This window comes from Neovison vison, chromosome 5, assembly GCF_020171115.1.
Source record: "Neovison vison isolate M4711 chromosome 5, ASM_NN_V1, whole genome shotgun sequence".
NCBI lineage: Eukaryota > Metazoa > Chordata > Mammalia > Carnivora > Mustelidae > Neogale > Neogale vison.
This window is the reverse complement of record NC_058095.1, coordinates 57,102,002-57,124,548: the sequence shown is the minus strand read 5'-3', so window position 1 is coordinate 57,124,548 and position 22,547 is coordinate 57,102,002. Positions and strand designations below refer to the sequence as shown.

Genomic DNA, 22,547 nt, shown 5'->3' with positions numbered 1-22,547 from the left:
CTGATGCGGGACTCAATTCCAGGACCCTGAGATCATGACCCGAAGGCAGAGGCTTTAACCCACTGAGCCACTCAGGCTCCCTGCCTTATTTTATTTTTAAACAAATTTTATATTTTAAGTGGAAGTATAGTTGACATATAATACTGTATTAGTTTCAAGTGAACAGCGTTGTGAACGGACTATTACATGCATTATGAAAGGCCTACCATTATAATGTAGTTGCCATGTGTCACACACTTATTACAATATCATTGACCATATTCCCTCTGCTCCACTTTTCATCCCTGTGGTTTAAAACTGAAAATTTGTATCTTTTAATCCCCTTCGTCTTCTTCACCTATCTCTCCAACACTTTACCTTTTTAGATATTTTTAAAAAGATTTTATTTATTTATTTGAGAGAGATTTATTGAGAGAGATCACAAGCAGGCAGAGAGGCAGGCAGAGAGAGAGGAGGAAGCAGGCTCCCTGCTGAGCAGAGAGCCCAATGCGGGGCTCGATCCCAGGACTCCGAGTTCATGACCTGAGCCGAAGGCAGCTGCTTAACCCGCTGAACCACCCAGGCGCCCCCCTTTTTAGATTTTTTTAAAAAGATTTTTATTTATTTATTTGAGAGAGAGCACGAGTTGGGGGAGGGGCAGAAGGAGAAGCTCCCTCCTCAGCAGGGAGCCTGATGTGGGGTTCCATCCCACTTGAACCCACTTGATCCCACTCCATCCTAGGACTCTGGGATCATGACCTAAGCCAAAAGCAGATGCCCAACTGACTGAGCCACCCAGGCCCCCCTCACTTTACCCCTTTAATCTCCTGTCTTCCCCTCCTACCACACTGACTTCCTTGCATTTCTTTTCACCATAGCGCCTTAGTGCTTGTGATTCCCCCCCACCCCCGCCATCCTTTCTCTTTGATCTCCATTATCTGAATCCTTCATCTCTTCCAATTCTTTAACATCACCTTTACAGTAAGGTCTTCTGCATACAAAGGCACACACTACCCGCTGCATTCCCTATTTCTTTTCCAATAGTACTTACTAGTCATTTCCAATAGTGCTTATTAGTAATGTCTACACTTCCTTTTTTAAATTTTATTTATTTTTTAATAGATTTTATTTATTTGACAGCGATCACAAGTAGGCAGAGAGGCAGAGAGAGAGAAGCAGGCTCCCTGCTGGGCTTGATCCCAGGACCCCGGGATCATGACCTGAGCTGAAGGCAGATACTTTAACCCACTGAGCCACCTAGAAGCCTCTGCCTCTGCCTCTGCCCCTGCCCCTGCCCCTGCCCCTGGCCCTGCCTCTCCCTCTTCTCTCCTTCTCCTCATGATGTAAACTCCATGAGGACGGGTTTTTTTTGTTTGTTTGTTTGTTTTGTTTTGTTTTGTTTTTTTATCTGTGTTCACTGCTGTATCTCCAGAGCCTGGAACAGTGCCTGGCACAGAGTCGCTGCCCACTAAGGCATGGAACGATTGGCTGGTCGACTGAATTAGAAAGAGCAAGAGGCTGTCATTAGCTGATCTACATTTAGCAACACGCTCTGTTCTAGGTCCCATCCTACAAAGATAAATAGAATAAACAGGGGAGCGCTTCTTGGTACTCAGGGTCTGGTGGGGAAATAGATGATCCCAGCAAGGAGTTAAGGCCAAAACGCAAGCAGGAATGACGTGCTCGGGTCGCATGAAGGAGTCACGTCTCTCTGCTTGGCAAGATCGGGGAGATGGGAAGATGCTCAGGAGCGACCAACCAGGCCGGCTGTGTTCAGGATCCCGAGCGTCCCCGGCTCCTCCCCGTGCCAGGGATGCCAGACAGGAAGTCATCTCGGAAGGAAGCGGAGGTGCGGAAGTAGGGGGCTGCCGCGGTAGCTGCGCACACCGCTCCACACACCGCGGCGCACCGGGGGCCCGAAGACGCCGGTGGGAGGAGCCGGAGGCGCAGCCGCGGCCGCGCCCACCGATGACGTCACGGGGCGGCCTTCCCGTGAGCCCCGGCGCGGCGGCTGTTCGCGGGCTCTCTCAGGGCGTCGCCTCGGGCGCATCATGGAGGCCGACCCGGCACCGGCTCCTGACTCTGTGAGTGCGCTTGTCCAACCCTCGTCCCTGTTTTTCCTTGTGGTCCCGTTCCCTCCCCCTTGTTTCTTGGCCTCACTGCCTTCTCCGGCCGCGCCTGGGCGAGGGGGTGGCCCGCGAGGCTATTCGTCCTTCCACCGTCGCGAGTCTTGCGAACGCATTTGTTGGTGTCAGCTGCGCCCGCTGCGAGGCTTAGACGCGTCTCCGCCCCCTCTCCGGGCTTCCAGCTGGTGGGAAGCCGCGGGCGGGCTAATGGCGACCCGTGGGGCCCCTGACGCAGCTGGAGGGACGGGGATAACGGTAAACAAGGACAGCGTCTGAGACCCAAAGTGCGTGTGCGGCTTAGCCAGGCAGAAAAGCGCTGAAAGAGGTTTCTAGGCGGAGGGAAAACACGTTCAAAGGCAGGAGAGAGAACAGGTGTCTGCAAAATCCAAGTTCGGTTGCGGGGTGGGGATGGAGGGGTGGCGGCTGACGGTCTTCGTGCATCTCGCTCCACAGCGACTGGAACCTGAGCATAACGGGAAGTTCCTGAGGGCTTTTAAGCAGAACAGCGATGGGATGAGATTTGAGATTTCGTTTCCTTGGGGCAGCAGTGTAGAAAGTACCGGTTAGAAGGCTGTGGTTGGAAAGCAGTGATAGGGGGTGGGGACCTCGACCACGGCAGCAGTGCTGAGGTTCCAGAAGTGAAGACGGTTAAAAAATTATATTAAGGAGGTAGAATCTAAAGGACTTAGGTATGGAAAGGAAGGCATTAAAGGAGGACTTCGAGCTTCAGGGTAGAATTACTGGGTTGAGGATGCTGTTTTCTGATTAGTAAGAGTCGGAAGGAGCGTTTGCTTTGTTTTTGTTTTGTTTTTAAAGGTCAGTGTTGGGATGTGTGGTGCCTGTAGGTTGGCCAGGTGGAGAATCTGGTAGGCAGATGGATATAACGAGAGAGAGAGAGATCTCAACTAAAGGAGCTTCTGTGGATGGCCAGTAGGGACATCCCGTGGCAGACGTCACCGAAGGGAAAGTGTATAGTGTTCTCAGACTTCAGTTTTTATCAGTGTGATCTGGGAAGCTTATTTAAAATACAGACTCTTGGGGCGTCTGGGTGGCTGAGTGGGTTAAGCATCTGCCTTTGGCTTGAGTCATGATCTTGGGGTCCTGGGATCAAGCCCCACATCTGGCTCCCTGTTCAGTGGGGAACCTGCTTCTCGCTCTCTCACTCCCCCTCCCCCGCTTGTGCTCTCTCAAATAAATAAATGGAAAATCTTTTTTAAAAAATTAAATAAAATACAGACCCCTGGAGCTCCTGGGTGGCCCACTCAGTTAAACATTGCACTCTTAGGGCACCTGGGTGGCTTAGTGGGTTAAAGCCTCTGCTTTCGGCTCAGGTCATGATCCCAGGGTCATGGGATCGAGCCCCACATCGGGCTCTCTACTCCGCGGAGAGCCTGCTTCCTCCTCTCTCTCCCTGCCTGCCTCTCTTGCCTACTTTGACCTCTGTCTGTCGAATAAATAAATAAAATCTTTAAAAAAAAAAACAAAACAACATCACACTCTTGGTTTCAGTTCGGGTCATGATCTCAGAGTCCTGGGATCGAACCCCGAGTTGGGCTCTGTGCTCAGCTGGGAGTCTGCTTGAGATTCTCCCCTGTTCCTCTGCCCCTTCCCCTGCTTGCACGCATGCTCTCTGTCTAAATAAATAAATCTTTAAAATACAGATTTCTGGGTCCCCCACTCCTGCCAGGATTCTGACACAGTAGATGAGATCCATGAATTCTGAGGCAGTGGTACCACACTGTAAAACAGTAGTATGCCATGTGCCAAGGGGTGGACAGGCCCTCAGGAGCTAGAGAGAAGACAAAATCAGAGTCTGGGTGAGGCTCTCATTATGTCGCTGAGGCAGTGCTGAATGATGACGTGGTCCAATTTTGGGGGGGAAGATTTTCTCTTTAAGCAGTCTCCACACCCAACATGAGTCTTAAACTCACAACCCTGAGACCAAGAGTCGTGTGCTGTATGGACTGACCCAGCCAGGTGCTCTGACCTAGTCCAGTTTTGACAACTGTGACTGTGGGTGACCGTGTTTGGCTAGGTGGAGTGAAGGTGAAGTTTAGTGATAGAGCTGTTCACAAGGACACTGAGGTACAGAGTACCTGAAGACAAGTCTGTTAAGATGCTAAAGATTGAGGGGCGCCTGGGTGGCTCAGTGGTTTAAGCCTCTGTCCTGGGCTCAGGTCATGATCTCAGAGTCCTGGATCGAGCCCCGAATCGGGCTCTCTGCTCAGTGGGGAGTCTGCTTCCCCCCTCTCTGCCTACTTGTGGTGTGTGTCTCTCTCTCTCTCTCTCTCTGTGACAAATAAATAAATAAAATCTTTTTTGTTTTTTAAGATTTTTTTTTGAAGATTTTATTTATTTATTTGACAGAGAGAGATCACAAGTAGACAGAGAGGCAGGAAGAGAGAGAGAGGGAAGCAGGCTCCCTGCCAAGCAGAGAGCTCGATGCGGGACTTGATCCGAGGACCCTGAGATCATGACCTGAGCCGAAGGCAGCGGCTTAACCCACTGAGCCACCCAGGTGCCCCAAATAAATAAAATCTTAAAAAAAAAAAAAGATGCTAAAGATTGAGCAAATGTGGAGGACTGAGCAGAAGGCTAATAGAAGGGCATTGGAGGGTCAGGGAGTGAGCTGTAATGGTTTAGCGTTATCACTGGGGATCAAGAAGGATGAAGGACTTACCCCTCAGTACTATTGAACGGTGTCAGAATTTTGTTATCTCTTTTAAAGATGTATTTATTAGAGAGAGAGGGAGAGAGCATATCTGCCATCACGGAGGTGGGGTGGGGGGAGGGAAGGAGAGTCTGAAGCTGACTTGGGGTGGGGGGACTCCATCTCGGAACCTTGAGAGCAGGACCTGAGCCAAAACCGAGTCTGCCGCTTAACCAACTGAGCCACCCCGGTGCCCCTGTCAGAATTTTAAAATAACTCAGTCTAGCATTGGAAGTAGGCCAGACTGGTCGCCTTCTCTAGAGCTAGCTATGTCGCGAGGCGCCTATGTGTCCAGAATGTGTGAGGTGTAGGAGCACCTGCACTGCTCCCCCGGTGGACTTGGTTATCACGGGGTACTTACTGTTTTTTGTTTTTGTTTTTTTAAGATTTTATTTATCGATTTGACAGAGACAGTGAGAGAGGGAATACAAGCAGGGGGAGTGGGAGAGGGAGAAGCAGGCTCCCCGCGGAGCAGGGAGGCCAACATGGGGCTCAATCCCAGGACCCTGGGATCATGACCTGAGCTGAAAGCAGCCGCTCAATGACTGAGCCACCCAGGCGCCCCTCACGGGGTACTTATGAGAGAAAGAGGGAAGACCACAGCGTTCTAAAGAATGACCGGGCTAAGTCTTCTAAGGTTTCTTCCAAGTTCTAAACTCCAGTACTGTTTGTTTATGTGTCCTCCGGATTTCTTTTTCTATTACTTTATTCTTGGAATTTCACTGGCAGGCAGGGTGGTTAGGAAGATGTTTTAATTGGATTCCCTTTCCTCAGGAGCAAGGCTGGCTGGAGGCTGCCCGGACCTTCATCCAGGAGACCCTGTGTCCGGCTGGCAGCGAGCCCGATGTGCAGTTGACTCAGTCAGTAATTGACTGTGTGAAGAACACCTGGTTGTCCCAGGGAAAGAACCAGGGCTTTCCCCTGCCCCTCAGCTACAGGTATGGCGAGGAGGGGTTTGGGAGGGGGTTAACTTTGGGACTAAAGAAGGACCTAGAGTTAACCAGGGGAAAACGAGAAGCACGAGGGGCAAAGTTCTAAGGGGAGGAAGGTAATTTTTTTTTTTTTTGAGGAAGGCAGTATTGATAAAGTACTGTAAGAAACGGATTCTATGGCCAAATAAGTTTGAGACACATTGGATATGATATTACAAGCTTTTCTAGGAAAGTCACAGGCTCATTAACATATCAAGGCTCCAAAATGCCTGTGAAAAGGAACCTGTTGACCTCATAGAAGTAACCACTGTTTCCGATGTCTGGTGTATTTTTTTTTTAATTTTAATTTTTATTTATTATTATTATCTTTTCTTAGGGAGGGGGAGAGAGGGCAGAGGGGCAGAGGGAGACGGGGAGAGAACCTAAGCAGTCTCTGTGCCTTGCAGGTGCCTTGGGTCTTGATCTCTGAGATCATGACCTGAGCCAAAATCAAGAGTCTGTGCTTCAGACACCTGGGTGACTCAGTCAGTTAAGCGTCTGCCTTTGGCTCAGGTCATGATCCCAGGGTCCTGGAATCCAGTCCTGCCGCAGGGAGCCTGGTTCTTGAACCTCTGCCTGCTGCTCCCCCACTTGTGTGCGTTTTCTCTCTTTCTCTCTCTCTCTCTCTGACAAATAAATAAACAAAATCTTAAAAAAAAAAAGTCATTGCTTAACCAACTGAGCCACCCAAACACCCTTTAAGTTATTTTAATTCTAGTTAGTTAAAACCTAGTGTTTTGGCTTAACTTTTTTTTTTTCTTAAAGATTTTATTTATTTATTTGACAGACAGAGATCACAAGTAGACAGAGAAGAAGGCTCCCTGTGGAGCAGAGAGCCCAATGCAGGACTCGATCCTAGGACCCCGAGATCATGACCTGAGCTGAAGGCAGAGGCTTAACCCACTGAGCCACCCAGGCGCCCCTTGGCTTAACATTTTAATTTTATTTAGTTATTTATTTTTCCTTTCCATTTATTTATTTACATTGTAGTTAGTTAACTCCCCGTGCAATGTTGGTTTCAGGAGCAGAATTCAGTGATTCATCACTTTCGTACAACACCCAGTGCTCATCACAGCAAGTGTCTTCCTTAATCCCCATCACCCGTCTAGCCCATCCCCCACTCCTCTCCCTCCATCCCGCCTCAGTTTGTTCTCTATTTTTTTTTAAAAGGTTTTATTTATTTATTTGACAGAGATCACAAGTAGGCAGAGAGGCAGGCAGAGATAGAGGGGGAAGCATGCTCCCTGCTGAGCAGAGAGCCTGATGCGGGAATGATCATGACCTGAGCCAAAACCAGAGGCTTAACCCACTGAGCCACCCAGGCGCCCCTGTTCTCTATTGCTAAGAGTCTCTTACGGTTTATTTAGCTCTCTCTGTTTTCTTCCTTCCCTTACATTCCTCTGTTTTCTTTCTTAAATTCCACATATGAGTGAGATCATATGGAACTTGTCTTCCTCTGACTTATTTCACTTATTCTAAAACACTATAGGTTTATCCACGTCATTGCAAATGGCAAGATTTGATTCTTCTTGACGGAGGAGTAATATTCCTGTGTGTGTGTGTGTGTATGACCACCTCCACATACACACACACACACACTACATATATATATATACCACCTCTTCTTTATCCATTCAAGTGTCGGTGGGCATCTGTTCTCTCTCTGCAGTTTGGCTGATGTTGATAATACTGCTGTAAACATTGGGGTGCAGGGGCCCCTTTGAATCTCTATTTTTGCACCCTTACGGTAAATACCTACCTAGCATTGCCCTTGCTGAGTCACGGAGTAGTTTCCTCGAGATTGAAATGGATTAGCCCCTTTTCTTTGTATTTTTATTGTACGTGCGCCCACCCCTGAGCCGAGTCCTGTAGAGTCTGGCTCACCTCCTGACTTTCTGGAAGCAGAGACTTCCCTCCTGTCGGGAGCTCTAGCTCGTTCATTCCACCTGCCGCTTGGCATTCTGGGAGTCTTTGTGTCACCATTGATCCTCTGAAAAGTAAAAAGGCACAAGTCTGTTTAGCTTTGTTGAATTAGGCATTTCCCAACCCTACGCGAGCTTGGGATGCTTTTCCCCGGACTTACACTGCGTGTGGCCATGCAGCATTCACTCGGCCCCGCAGTCTTTCTCCGTCAGTAGAGGCAAAGGATCTTTGCTGAAAAGACAGCTTCATTGTACTCTGTGCTATCCAAAACGTCGTTTTCAGAATTCTGGGTACTTTGCTCATCTGTGGACGCTGTTATACAACAATGGTGACTCAAAGTGCTGCTGCACCAGACTCAGCCAACTCACTGCTGCCTTCACTGCGAACGTGAAAGCCCTCTAAATTGAGCAGTGCATGCACTGACCCCGTGTGCAGTCCAGACTCAGTGCTCAGCTTGTAAAAACCTTACCATTTACCATATTTGCCTCAATTCTTTTTTACTAGAAGTAAAACATTTCAGATTTAGTGGTGTCTCCTCTGTGGTCCGTCCTGATGTGGTTGGTGGTTCCCTCCCCTTCTCCGGCAACACCCGGTGTCCTGAAGTAAGGTGCGGGCTCATCGGGTCCGCATGTGCCGTTGCAACTGCAGACGTGCCAGAGGACACATGGGGCCATGTGCATCTGTGTCCTGAACCATTCCCAGATCTGCTATTTACCTTGTTACAAAAGTGGGTTTTGTGTTTATTTGATGGATAGTAAATGATATTTCAATCCCAAAGTAATTTCTCCATACACACTTACCTGGGGGCCTTTGTCTTTTTGTCCTGTGTAGCTTTTCTCATTCTACTTCATTGGCTGCAGGTTTTCCTCCGTTTCCCTCAGTGGTTGTCCACATCCCTATCAGGATTAAATATGTTATTTACATAGACACAGTGAAATCTTGTTAAAAAACCATCCTGCCACATGGGACAGAAAGCTACCTATAGATTAGTCGTGGTCTGGAAGGTTGCGATTGCTGTGAAGCCTCATGCAGTGGGGTTCGTCTCCCAGGGGTGCCTGAGTATGTGCCTAGTGGCCTCTGTGATCACAGTCTAATCCGAGAAAGAAAGGTCCAGATCTCTCAAGATTTTGGCATTACTAGAACGGTGGGAAAACGTTAAGTCAGAAACTGTTAGAAAAGGTTCCTGAAAGGAATCTTTTTAAATAAGCTTCTCGTTCTTCAAGATAAATGTAAACTAGATGGCATGATGTGTTGAAGTGAGTAGTGCTTAAAGTAGGGAGGGTGAGGCTAGAATAGGAGTTATTTGATGGGTCCAAAGATTTTATTCATCCGTGTTTCCCTTCCTCATGGAGTGCCTGCTGGGCACTATCCCAGCCGGGCAGTGTGCTGCATGTTGAAAGTTGGAGATCAGTGACAAATGCAAGGATTCCAAGTTCTCAGCTTCAGTTTCCTGACCTAGACCCCTGAAGAATCTGGGACAAGTGACCCATGTCCTTATTTTCTGTCCTGAAGGTGCCTAGGAGAAAGAAAGCCCTCTTTCTAGTGGCTTTGTCCTGGGCCTTTAGAGAAGTAGAGAAACACAGAGAAAGAACATGGACTTTTGAGTGAGACCCCCCGCTGGCTTTGCCACCTACACCACCATGTACCTGACCTCTGGACTTTTCCTCATTGGTGATGTTCACAGGGGTTTTGGGTGAAGCTTCAGTGTGTTACTGAGCGTGAACAGACCCAGTATAAGGTGTGCATAGCCGGGACTCAACACGTGCTAGTCTTCGTCTTTGCCTTTTATATCGTCCGAAGCCCCTGGGGAAAGCATGAAGCAGATGTGGATGGGGAGTGGCCCACCCGGGACGGCGCTCCCAGCTGTTAGTGCTCTCACGGGGGCGATGTTCACGGGCATAGTGAGCAGGGTAAGTTGTGACAGTTCGTACATTTATCCTTACCCTCCTGCTCCGAAGACATGAGAAGGCAAGTGTGTGCGGAGTAAAGGGATCGTAGATGTGAATCTATTGCAGCTTTGGAAAATTCGCAGTTACCACATTCTCCGTGTCGTACCTCGCCACTGGCAGGGAGAGCCCTGCTGGGAGGCTTGCCTGGGGAATGGCTGATCTCAAGCATCTTTGGAGATTTGGGTGCTCTTGATTCGGACTCCCACCTCAGCCTGCTTCCAACCCCCCCGCCCCCTGGTCTTGTGTTCTGTGATATCCCAGACTAGGAAGAAAGCCTGGCTGGGGCCGCTGAGGTCGAGCCGTTGGCGCATGCTCTAGCGGCCCATCGGGATTCTCTGTGGAGCTGAGAGCCGAGATGCTGTCAGGGGGGCTGAGTGTGGTCAAGTGTTCTCCCCACGCTCATTCCCCCAGGCTCCTGCTACACGCTTTGGTTTCTCTGGGTCCTCTCTGTGGTACCATCTTGTTCAGAGTCTCCTCAGCACTTTCTTCCTCCCTTCCGTAGGTACTCCCAGTTCTTGGACCCAGATTAGGCTCTTAGCCCTAAAGTTCTTGCCCGTCAGTCCAACTCCCCTCTTAGTCTGTGATTTCCATTGATCTTTCCTTGGGCTTTGGGGGAACTCGTTGGGGTTGGGGGTAGTGTCCTAGGCTTGGATGCAGCTTTGTAGGACCTCTGCTCCCTTCCCTCTGCAGCTTTGTCTCAGTACAGGACCTCAAGACCCACCAGAACCTCCCGTGCTGCAGCCACCTGTCGTGGAGCAGTAGTACGTACCAGGCTTGGGCCCAAGGGACTGGACCAAATGGAACTCCTCTGCCCCGGGAGCAGCTGTTACTCTTAGGGACGCTCACAGACCTCTCAGGGGACTTGGAACAAGAGTACAGGAAAGGAGATGTCTATGTGAAAGATAACACTGGTATCCTGACCTGCGAGGTGAGTAGAAGGGCAGAGGTCAGATGTCTCCGAGCCTCACAAGGAGGGTCTCTAGGGAGCGAGGCAGTTCGGTCTCTAAGGGAAGAAAAGTGGAGGAGAGTGGGTGGGATGCTAGGGCCAGGGGTAACCCTTGCTCTTGGTCTTTTCTAGCTCATAGATCTGGACCTGTCTTGGTTGGGCCGTCTCTTCCTCTTCCCCAATTGGAGTTACCTCCCTCCTGCCAGGTGGAATGCATCCGGGGAAGGACACTTGGAGCTCTTGAGTGCCCCGGTGCCAGTGTGCCCCTTGACCGCCAGTCCTGGGCCCCCCACCCCTCTCCCTGTTCTCTACCCAGAGACTGCTTCCCGCTTGCTCAGACACAGGTAATCCTCCCCCGTCTCGGGGAGGACGGAGCGTGGTAAAACTGGCAGGTGGGAGGGAAAGGTCCTGAGAGTAGTGGTGAGGATGGGGTGTTCCCACCAGAGTCAAGGGAATGGGCCTCTTCAAGTGTTGAGTGCAAGTCTTCAAAGGAAGTTTGCCTTATCTGAGGTCAGGAAGAGTGTGAAGGACGTCTTTGGAATAACAGCTTTGGGCTAGGGAAATTTTAAATTACCGCTGGCTTATTTACAGCAGAAAGGAAAGCATTTGTGGGGGAAAAGGAAATAAAAATGCCTTTTCCCTCTTGTGTTTCTTCCCTCTGTAGGGGCAAGCTGAGAGGCGTGCAGCCGAACCTGGCAGGGAAGCTGGTTCGATTGAGCGCTCTGGTGAGGAGTCAGAAGAAAGCTCACTTTGTCCTGTGTCTTGGGGACGGCTCCCTGGCTGGCAGCCACGTGTCCATTGTTGTGCAGGTGAGAACAGGGGTCAGTGCTGGGTCATGGAGGTGTGGAGGAGCTGTCAGGACTCTTAGCAGGAGAGATGAATGTCAGAGCAGGGCCACATTGGAAAGGAGGCCAGCTCGGGGGCGGGAGTCCTGTTGCCTGGGACAGCGCTGTTGCTGGGGGAGTCACTCCCCCATGCAGGAAAGAGGGAACGCATTTTCCTGTCATGCCCTTCATCTGAGTAGACGACTTGCGTATCGTCAGTGATGAGCAAAACCTGTTGGAATCACGTGTTTTTCCTCTGCATTAGCAGGATGACCGAGAAATTATTCAGTTCAGCACCATCAAGCCCTTTTTTTTCTCTTTTGGCTATGTGCACTTTTTAAAAAACTTGGTACTTTGATATTCACTCTTTCTACATCAACTGGTATGATTTTAGAATCATTAATTTTTACGCTGTTGTCTAATGACTTACATCATTATCTGAATAACGTTTCAGAAGTATTCAAAACAAGGGAGAAGGCTCTCATATGCGTATCAAAAATGGATCTCTGACATTTATTAGCACTGGGAGAATTCTTGTGTCTGTCTGCGTCATAAGCTTGAGTGACAGTGATGAGCGGGTAAAGGAACTGGAAACGCTAAAACTGAAAATGCTTAGGAGCCACCCCAGTTTCTGGTCTCATTTCTGCTCCCGGCCTAGAGAGGAGCTTCTGCATTTTCTTTGCATCAGACCCTTTCACGTCTCCTTGAGCCCAGTGGAAATGCTGCTCAGGGCAGAGTTGGCTCAGGGGAGAAGTGATCTTGCTGTGTTTGTAGGCTGCTGCAGACATACTGGAAACATACTGTCACCCTAGATGAGCCCAGGGGATGTCTTCTGTGATGGAGGAGCTGAGATCATCATCTCTTGGAAATGAAGGACCGGACCCTGGTTCAGGGTAACTGCCACGCCAGGCAGCAGGGGATGAGAGGCTGCTGAGCAGTTACCAGGGCCCCGCTGTAGAGGGCTTGGCGCGGGGTGACATGGGTCTGACCTGCTCAGGTAGGGCTCTTGTTTTCAAAGAGGAGTAGAGGACACAGAGCCCTGGCGACCTGCTATAGTGGCCCTGGGGTGCAGGGGGGCCAGACAGGCAGGGCTCAGGGTCCACGTGCAGATCCTGGCATTCGGACAGAGGAAAGGACGGGGCGTCTGAATACAGGAGAAGGGGCTGTGATGCTTGCGGTCCCGGCGAGATGGAGTCTGAGAGCAGAGGGCAGTGGGGGACCAGCAGAAGCACTGCTGTACATTTGCTGGCCCCTGGAGTCAGACCCCCGGTGAGCCCTGGCTCCGCACAAGCAGAAACCGTCAGGCAGGTCTTAGCACTGGTGACGAGGAGTGGCAGCCAAGGACTCAACCTGGTTCTGGGGTTGAAGTGGAGATCTATGAGGCTCGAGTGTCCTGGGTCAGTGGGCTTTGAAGCCCCTGCGAGTGGCAGCGTGCTGTGTGGGGCCTGCGGGAGGAGCATGTCCCACAGGGTAGGTCTGGGAACCATCCTACTTCCCCTTGTGCTGAAATCGCTCAACAAGCACGTTCTGCAGTCCGTATGACACCCTGCTGTCTGCGGCTGGTTTTCTCTCTGTACTTTGACGGTTCTCGTTTTCTTATAAAATCAAGTCTTCAGCAGCTCATTGCTGGGATTTCCTCCTCCTCTTGGCTCTCCCGTCTCTGTCCTGTGGCCTGTCTCCATCCCAGCTGGTGTTCTCACTGCCTTGCTCATCTGAGTTCTGAGCGCTTTCATGTTGCTGCTTCTGCTGGAATCGTCCCCCCGCCCCCAACTTGGGCCAACCACAGACGCTGTTCAGGACCCTGTGTGGGCCTCAGTTCTTCCACTGGGTCTACCTGCTCGTTCCCACCCATCCTGACCTGTCTGTCCCCGAAACCTTGCCCAGTGTGTGTGGTTTTGTTTACTTGGTCATACGCGGTTCCGTATCGCTACGTGAGTTGGCGTCTGTGTTCCCCGGTGGGCTGAGATAGGCTGGGAGAGAGGGACCAGCCTGTTGTATTTCTTTCATGTCTGTCCCCTTCCCGACTCTCTACATACCCCGTACGTATCGGTTTAATAGATGAGAGTGATTTGCGTGCTACAGGGTAGGATGGGGAAATGCGAAAGCCAACCGTCGTAGGTGGAAAGTTTCTGTATTTTGGAGGATGTTGTAGGGATGGTTTACGTCCGGAGAGAAGCACTGGGGGGTATTTGTTACCTTATGTGAGAGGGAGGCGATCCCGAAGGGTAAGAATGACTTGTCAGACAGCGCGTGCAGAGGCCAGGCAGAACTCCTGAGGAGCGGGTCGTTGCAGTCAGATCGCGATGGGGAGAGACTCTGGCAGAGAGGCAGTGTCATGGGCAGCGTCTCATATGCCGTGTTGCCTGCCCCCGCACGAGCCAGATCCCCGCCCAGCTGGTGTGGCACCGAGCCCTTTGGCCTGGTAGGTCCTATGTGCTGACAGCGCTGCGAGTAGTCAGAATCCGTGGACACTGTTACCGCGTGTGGACCACCAGTCCCTCCTCCCACCTGCTGCCGCTGAAACCGGAATGTGTGCGAGAGCTGGAGCTAGAGCTGGATGGGCCCCTTTTGGAGGCTGACCCCGCACCAACCCCCATGCCCAGCAGCTCCCAGGACGGGGACGGGGAGCCAGTTCTTGTCCGCCACTCGACGCTCTTATCCTACTCGGTGAGCAAAAAGGAGAGATCCAAGAGTTTGCGGGGGAGTGGATAGGGTAGGAGGAACTGGAAGTGCGGGTCTCCAGAGAGGAAGGAAAGAGGGACCAACTGGACCTTTGGCCTCTCCGCAGGGAAAGGTCACTGGTGTGCTGAGCCAGCCAGCCGGCCTCTATGAGGTGGACGGGCAGCTGGCACTCTGCCTCGCCTACCAGCAATTCCACAGCCTGAGGAAGGTGGTGCGGCCGGGGGTCTCCCTGGAGGTACGTGAGGCATCAGGGCTGGGGACACGAAGGCGCTTGGCAGCTTCTCCTACCTTTGTGGCCCGGTACACACCAGCCTCAACAGGGTGGGATCTCCCGCAGTAAAAATAGGAAAAGAATAGGTGTGTGTCAGAGGGTGGGGGTTGCATACTTAGTGCCAGCAACGATTTGGACGGGGGCTCAGGTCAGGAAGGAGGAGAGGCTGGGGCTCCCGGAGTAATCCTTTCCGGAAGGGCTTCCACCCGGAGGAGGACAGGCTGGAGCCGAGTCTCAGGTGTGGGGCCCGGACGGTCTTAGGCAGCCTGATGGTTCGTGGCGCCTCACCTGCCAAGAGCCTCCCGGCCCACAGGACAACCGAGTGGAGCTTGTGGGAGATGAAGGCTTCCCACGGGGGAGTGCATTGTGTGGATGGCACCGGGAGGCTGGAAGGAAGGGCCCCGTTGGGAGAAATGCTGTTTCTCTGAGTGCCGGGCAGCGGGAGGCTGCAGGGAACCCTGCCAGCAATCGTTGAGCCGAGGGCTTCACCCCTACTTTTTCCACCTTTTCCGCTTTTCTCCAGCTCCAGGATGTTCACCTCCTGCAGTCGGTGGGCGGAGGGATCAGAAGGCCAGTGCTCGCCCCCTGCCTCCATGGCGCCATTCTCCTGCGGGGCTTCTCTTGTCAGAAGCCCGAGACTCAGTCTTTCTACCAGGCCCAGGGGACCTCCCTGTTCGAGCAGCTGGTATGGGAACGCCAGTTGGGCCTCCCCCTGTACCTGTGGGCCACCAGGGCGCTGGAGGAGCTGGCTGGCAAGTGAGGAGGACAGGGGTCTGGGCAGGCGAGGGCTGGCAGGGCCAGGGGCCGGGGAAACAGGATCCTGCCAGAGGCGTCCCCCTTTGGGACACGTGAGCGCTTCCCTTCCTGGCCCAGGCTGTGTCCCCACATGCTGAGACACCACCAGCTCCTGCAGCACTCCACTCCGGGGAACCCCAGCCCGGGACTGCAGCTCCTGGCTCCTGTCCTGGATGTCCTATCTCCACCGGGCAGCATGCGTCGGAACGCGCACAAGGAGATCCTCGAGGAGCCGCATCACTGTCCGTTGCAGAAGGTACGAGCATGTGTGGGAAGCAGGGCGGCAGAGCTCATGCCCTGTGCGATACACGGCCGCAGGCTCTGATTTCTCTTCCGTCCCCCACAGTACATGCGGCTGCAGACCCCCTGTTCTTTCCCTACTCTGGCCACCCTGAAAGACGAGGGCCGGTGCAGGGCCTGGGCCGCCTTTGACCCCAAGACCCTCCTGCCCCTTCCGGAGTCTTCTTATCTGACCAGCTGCCAGCTCAATCAGCGAGTGTCCTGGTCCTGGCTCACTCTGCTGCCTGCCACCTCCCACCCAGCCCAGGTAGGTGGGGTGCAGGCGGCGCACAGGCCTCCTCTCTTGGCCACCCTCACTGCCGCTACCGTCATCCTTCCCCGTCCCTGTGGGCTGCACAGCCTCTAACTAGACCACCCCGTCTCTTCTCGCCCCACCTGTTCTCCCTGCAGCAGACAGGGAAGGTCTGGGCTCACAGAGCTGTTTTGCTTTAAATCCTTTTGTGGTTCTTTCCAGAGTACGTAAGAGAAAACGCAGAGTCCTTACAGTACCCTGTGAGGTCCCGTATGGTCTCCTGGTTCTAAGCTCAATTCGTATGCTCTCTCTGCTGCCACTAAACATGCGAATGCATGGCTCTTCCTTTCATATCCCTTTTTCCCACTCCAACATAAGTTCTTTCAGGTCAGGGGCTGTATCTTCTCTAGCTAATGTTTAACACAGCATCTGGCGCATGGTAGCCATACCTTGTCCTTCGTCTCCCTGCAGATTTTAATTGGGGTCCTGGCGGCTTCATCTCATAAAGGCTGTCTGCAACTTCGGGACAAAACCGGTTCTCTCCCCTGCCTCATCCTGGCCAAGCACTCTCAGCCCGTCACTGATTCCCGGTTCATAGGTTTGGAGTTGGGATGTGGAGAGAAGGGGGCGGACGGGGAGGGTTTCGGAACAGGAAGTTTGAGGAGGAGGCACCCGCTAGGATTTTCTTGAAATGCTGAAGTAGCCTGTGTTGATTTGCAAGTTTGGGGACAAGTCTGGGACCCTGGTATGGGCAGAGAAAAGGAGCGAGGGTTTCTCCAGCCAGAACGCCAACTCCCAACCTTCATTTCTCCCACCGTAGCTGTGGGCGGGCACGCCAGCAGGACATTTCTTGATTTGAGCTTGCTGAGCCCTATGGACAGGAGTGTTCCTGTAAAGGAATGTCACTGAGCCTTTCAGCCTAGGAGGCCAGGGGCAGGATTGGACGCATGGCTGGGATGGTTTCTCCCTTAGAGATATCATCCTGCTGAGGTGGGGTTCAGGTCTGGGCCTTCATGTTGTGTTAGGGGAGCAGCTCAGGCCTGGGACTGGTAGTGAGACCTGCAGGGCCGTCTCCTTCATTGCCCATCCCTCTTGTCAAAGCAGAGAACTCTCTCTCTCTAGGCTGCTTGGTGCGGACAGAGAAGTTCCAGCTGGTCATAGAGAGGAATGTCAGAAGCAACTTCCCTTCCTGTAAGGAGCTGAACATGACAGGCTTCATCCAGAAGCAGCAGGCCAGGTTGGCTCCCGCGGGTCGTGGCCGCATCTGAGTCTCTGAGGGGAAGGGCAGGGCCTGGTGCCGGTGGTGGAGTGTGGGGGCCCAGGGCGCGCATCACTAAGAAACCTACTCCTTGTCTCTCCCAACAGAGTCTATATCCAGTTCTTCCTGGCCGATGCCTTGATCCTGCCTGTGCCCAGACCTTTGCTGCACTCGGCCACCTCCCTCCCACCTCAGGCAGAGCCCACCCTCCCGGATGGCCCCCACGTAGAGCAGAGCCGACTGTTCTTGCTGTCCCACAAGGAGGCCCTGGTGAAGAGGAACTTTTGTGTCCCCCCAGGAGCTAACCCAGAGGTGCCCAAGACCATCCTCAGTTTCCACGTATCGGGGATCTGGCTTGGGGGCACCCAGAGGAAGGAGGGGACTGTGTGGGGCCCACCCGAGCCCAAAGGAGAGGAGAACAAGGATCAGAAGGTAAACCGGGACTGTAGGGATCTAAGGCCCAGCGCCGTGTGCCCCAGCTCCTGTCTGGGACCCCAGCACCTGCCTCCCTCTTTCCTCCCTCCCTCCCAGGTTCTCTTAATCTTCCGGGGCTCCTCGGTCCGCTGGTTCGAATTCTTGCACCCAGGTCACGTGTACCGACTCGTGGCTCCGGGCCCTCCTGTGAGTGCCCCACTCAGTCCTTCACGCACCCTACCCCAGAAGGCTTTTGTGGCGTGGGGTCTGGAGAGGGAGTGCCAGTGCCTGGCTACTGTCTAAGTGTCCTAGAAGAAGGGTAGATTTAGAGCAGATGGAAGGCCCGTTTGAATGTAAAGCACTTCCCTCACTGTCCTCCAGGAAGAAAACAAAATCAGGTCCTCATGTTCTGTGAGCCTGCCCCTGGAGCAGGACATGTTTGAAGGGTTGTCTTCTGTTCCCCGCAGACTCCGCTGCTGTTCGAGGAGGGCGGGCCATCCTGCATCCCACAGCGTCCCCTGGAGCTGGCCGGCTATGCGTCCTGCCTCGCGGTGCAGGAGGCGTGGACTCTGGAGCTCGAGAGCAGCCCGGACGTCCCGGCTGTGCTGGACACCAGCAGGGCCCTGCCTAAGACCTCGATGGACGACCTGCTCAGTGGCAAGTAAATGTCCGCCGGCTTCTCCAGCCTCTGCGGCTGCGCTGTCCCGCCGGCATGGGGCTTGGTGAGCAGTCCGCTCCCCGCCGCGGCGCCTCTGTCTTTGTCGGGATTCAGTTCCTAGAGGAGTGACGTCCCCGTGACCAGGAAGCTGTGTTTCATGCCGGAGTTTTCCCCTAGCAGCTCAGTGTTCTGAAAAGATCACGAGCAAGGTTTCTCACAATGAAGGAAAAGCTATAGCAATGAAAGGAAGTATAAAGAGAAAAAAAAAAAAAAAAAAGACAAAGCTGGAATCTATAGAGAAGGGCCTTCCCTTTCAGTGCAAGCAGCAGCTGGCTCCTGGCTGCAGGCACAGCTGTTCTTTCTTTTCAGGGCAGCTGCCAGTGCAGGCTCAGACGCCACAGATTTCCCCTATGTTTTTTTAAAAAAAAAAAAAAAAGAAAAGAAACCTTATTGGATTGTACGTGTGATTTTTAACTACTTTTTTTTTTTTTAAGATTTTGTTTATTTATTCGACAGAGAGAGAGAGAGATATCACAAGTAGGCAGAGAGGCAGGCAGAGAGAGGGAGAAGCAGGCTCCCTGCTGAGCAGAGAGCCCAATTCGGGGCTCCATCCCAGGACTCTGGGATCATGACCTGAGCTGAAGGCAGAGGCTTAACCCACTGAGCTGCCCTGGCGCCCCTGTGTGTGTGATTTTTACAAAACATGTCTCTAGTAGAAAGGATTTGTTTCCAAGGACCCATGATGGGCAGGCGTGGGCATGAGCGCCAGCATACAAAGCTACCCGTGGTGGGCCACAGCTATGATGTCCCCTGTGCCTTCGGGTGAGGCCTCTGCTTATGGTGTTCAGTGAACTGCTGCGGCTCTGTTTTTCCTATAAGGCCTGTTGCTTTTTTTTATCCTTCTTGAGGTTTATTTACTTATTTGAGAGAGAGAGTGTGCATGTGCCCATGACGCGGGGGGTGGGGGAGGTTTGCGGGGTGTGGACAGAGGGAAGAGAATCCCCAGCAGACTCCCCGCTGAGCCTGGATCCAACTGCAGGTCGATCAGGATCTGAGATCACAACCTGAGCCAAAAGTCAAGAGTCAGACACTTAAACTGATTGCACCCCCAGGCACATGTCCTTGGCCTTTAGGGCATGACAATGCAGGGCAAAGCTTTTTTTTAGGACTTTATAGATGACGTTCTGGCAGATGCTTTAGCTCCTTTTTTTGCCCTCAGATCCCTCTCCAGTCTCTGCTTTCTGACGCCTGTTATCACTGTGCTTCTGTGACCCTACAGCTCCGATTGCCTGGTGTCTTTCTCAGCTGAGATCTTGTCACGGAGCCTGTGTGAGCCATTTCCGGCCCCTTTCTGGGCAAAGCCTGGTAATGATGCCTCCTTTGGGGGAAGGTGTGAAGTTGAGTGATGGGACTCTGGGGTCCTGGCAGATGCCCCTGACCCTTGCCCTGGACTTCTGCAGGGGGCACTCGGACCTCGAGAGCATCTGTGAAGCTGACCGTGGCCGTGGAGGATGCTGACTGCCCATGCCGCCCACACTTAGACATCTATATCAAAGAGCCACACTTGCCTCCCCCGCTAGGACTCCTGCCGGGAGCCCGAGCCTACTTTGGCCAGCTGGAGAAGAAGATTTCCAGGTGAGAATCGGGACGCTGGCTGGCTTCCTCTCTCCGCTGCTCTCCTCCCCACCCCGCCACTGTGCTTTCATACCTCCTCTTTGAAAGGACTTCGCCGTGTCGCCTTTCGTGTGTGCTCTCTGCCCTCACGAGATGCTCCAGGCCGCTCGTGCCCTAATTCTTCCCTCTGCTTAGCCCAGGGCACAGCCTGCGGGGGGGAGGAGGTGGCGATGAGGGTCTAAGCTTGTGATCTGCCCGCAGCTCCTGCCTCAAATTGACTTCTTTTTCCTCCTCTTCACTCTGCCTCCTGCACTTGCAGATCCCACAATATTTACTGTTGTTTCCGGCCGACCACTTACCTGCAGGTCCTGAGTTTCCCCCCTGAGACCGCAATCAGGTCAGTGGTCCGGGCCCTCCTCCCCACACTTCACATCCTCACACCCACATCCTACATGTGGTCCCGGCTTTGGGATTTTTGCCATTTTAACTGGTGTTCTCCACTCCTAGGAGAACAAGTTGAGTTGGAAGGGTTCTCTCTGCCCCACATGAAAAATGCCTGATGTTCATTATTTTGCCCAGGAAGATGTAATGTTCTAGGCCCCTGAGGAATAACAGATGGTCAGAGGTCGGGATTCAGAACGAAGCCATGAGGCTTCCCGGAGAGCACAGAACCCACACCCATCCACATCCCTGTGCCTGCCCTGTACTGCCAGACATCATGCGCTTTCAGGACAGTCGGCTATCCTTGACTCCTTTCTCTCTCTCTCTCTAGTGCTCCCCTGCCCCACATCTTCCTGGCTGAACTCCTGCAGGGTGGCCGGCCCCCCTTCCAGGCCAGTGCCTCTTGCCATATCGTTTCCGTCTTCAGCCTTCAGCTCCTGTGGGTGTGTGCTCACTGTACCAGTCTCTGTCCCCAGGTATGGGAGGGCCCAGGCTGAGCAGTGTGCAGGGTGCCAGACGGGTATGAGGGGACCCAGAGCGTTTTTCCAACCACTGTCTCTGTCCCAGGGAAGGTGTACTCGTCAGGGCTCCACTTGCCCCACGCAGACATCTATAAGCCAGGCCAGCATCAGGTGAGAGCACAAGGTGGGCACCTGCTGCGCCATTTATTTCCCTGTCACGTGGTCTGTCTGCTGGCCTGTTGTTGGCATAGTTCCTGGCTTGTGGGAATGGCTTCGTAAGTCTTTGAGGGTGAATGGGTTAAAGTCAAATGAGTCAAACTGGGAAATGGTGGGGAGGGAGGCATGTTGGAACCACCTGGCCACCTGGGTCTGCCGTGGAAGTTTCTATTTTTCTGAGGCCCCTCCTTCCCCCAGGCTCCTGGTGGAGGATGGGACTGCCGAAGCCGTGGTGACCTGTAGAAATCATCACGTGGCCACAGTACTGGGTCTGTGTCCCAGTGAGTGGACCTCCCTCCTGGAGTCTGTCCGAGGGCCGGGGAAGGTGGCCTTGCAATTTACAGGTCCTGGAGCCCAGCCTGAGGTGAGACGGGGCTGGGAGGTGGGACTGTGAAACCCAGATTCCTAAGGGGTTTGGTAGAGAGTTTAAGAATCTGAGTTAGGAAGAAAAAAAAAATTAGAATTCTGATTAATCTTCAGTTTCCTCTTCTAGTCTTCCGCCAAGGTGGATGAGCCCTTGACCCTCTTCCTCCGGACACTGTGTACCAGCTTCTCTGTTCTCCGGCCTGTTGTGCTTTCTTTTGAGCTTGAGAGGAAACCCTCCTTGGTCATCCCGTTAGGTATGGCAGGGCGGGGATATGTGACTAGAGGGGTCCCAGGAGGAAGGTGGATATGCGATTGATCAATGGGAGCATGTCTGGAATCGGGGAGAACCGTGGGGGCTGTCTGGAGTCGGGGAAGAGAACGGTGGGTCGAGGAAACAAACCACATGTCCAGGCCATCTCTTTCCTCTCGTCCCATCTCAGAGCCACCTCAGCTACAGCGGTTCCAATGCGGGGAGCAGACTCTTCTGACTCGTGTGAATCCCAAAATCCGACTGTCCTGCCTTTCTATCCAGGAGCCCAAGCACGCCAGCTCCCTGGGAGCCTTTTCTTTGTCCTGCTGACCTGGACGGCAGCGGGGCCCTGCTGGAAGCCTTGAGGCCCTGAGCCCATCTCCTCCCCGTCATTGTGCCCTTACCTGGTCTGTGATGGCACCAGGACCCCAGGTCCCCGAATTCAGAAACTGCTACCCTTCTGTGACGTGTCCTTCCCATTCTGTTGCCAGCTTGCCTGGAAATTGTTGAGATGGGCAGATGACGGCGCTGTTGATGGTCCCTCTGTAGTTGGGGTCAGGGTATTGGCCCCAACGGGAGGGGCCCTAAGTACCTGGGTTCTGCCTTTGGGGGTGTTTGTGGCAGGACTCTTGGCCCGCAATAAAGCTCTGGTGATGTATCTCGCTTGTGCCTCTCTCGGGGTCCCAGGCCTCCTGACTTCCCGGCATCCAGCCCATGACTTTGCTGTTTGTTGCTGGTGCCAGATTCAGTTTGGAGAGGGTCTTCTGGTCAGGCAGTGATACCAAGAATTAGGCCTTAAAGGGAGGAAATTGGGGCGTGGAGGGCAGGGTAGACAACATAGCCAGGTGGTGTCAGTCAGCAAGGCTGGGCCCCAGCAAGTCCAGCCCACTGCCCTGGGGTGTGGGAGAGAGGGAAGCACCAAGCTCTAGGGGGGGCCTGGGTGGAAGCCAGGGTACAAGTGCTGGGGAGCCCAAATCAGCACTGTGGGCTTCTCCTGGGCCAGGCCTGAGGCAGTTCCAGGATCAACACCCCCTTCCCCCGGACTAGCAGGAATTCCAGAACCGAACCCACAGAATCAAGAGTTGAAGGAGCATTTATGGGTGATGATGTGTTTGGCTGGTGGTGTGTTTCTTTCCCCGGGGCTGCTTGCTAGCTGGAGAG

General features: G+C 53.1%; 1 protein-coding gene across 2 annotated transcripts; it reads left to right on the top strand.

Moving 5' to 3' along the window:
* Positions 1-1,971: 1,971 nt before the first annotated feature.
* CTC1 (CST telomere replication complex component 1) lies at positions 1,972-22,044 on the top strand. 2 transcript variants are annotated; one of them, XM_044249045.1, is made up of 23 exons: positions 1,972-2,063; positions 5,590-5,753; positions 10,349-10,586; positions 10,737-10,948; positions 11,269-11,413; positions 13,811-14,095; positions 14,217-14,345; positions 14,905-15,137; positions 15,255-15,432; positions 15,523-15,723; positions 16,180-16,306; positions 16,831-16,945; positions 17,074-17,398; positions 17,498-17,587; positions 17,848-18,041; positions 19,318-19,403; positions 19,499-19,673; positions 19,972-20,049; positions 20,425-20,569; positions 20,661-20,725; positions 20,969-21,134; positions 21,264-21,390; positions 21,577-22,044. In XM_044249045.1, exons 1-23 carry the CDS (start codon positions 2,031-2,033, stop codon positions 21,714-21,716), a joined length of 3,651 nt encoding a protein of 1,216 aa, XP_044104980.1. In that variant the 5' UTR covers positions 1,972-2,030; the 3' UTR covers positions 21,717-22,044. The 2 variants fall into 2 exon arrangements, with proteins under 2 accessions (XP_044104980.1, XP_044104979.1); XM_044249044.1 differs by lacking the exon at positions 1,972-2,063 and adding an exon at positions 2,298-2,360.
* The last annotated feature ends 503 nt before the right edge of the window (positions 22,045-22,547 follow it).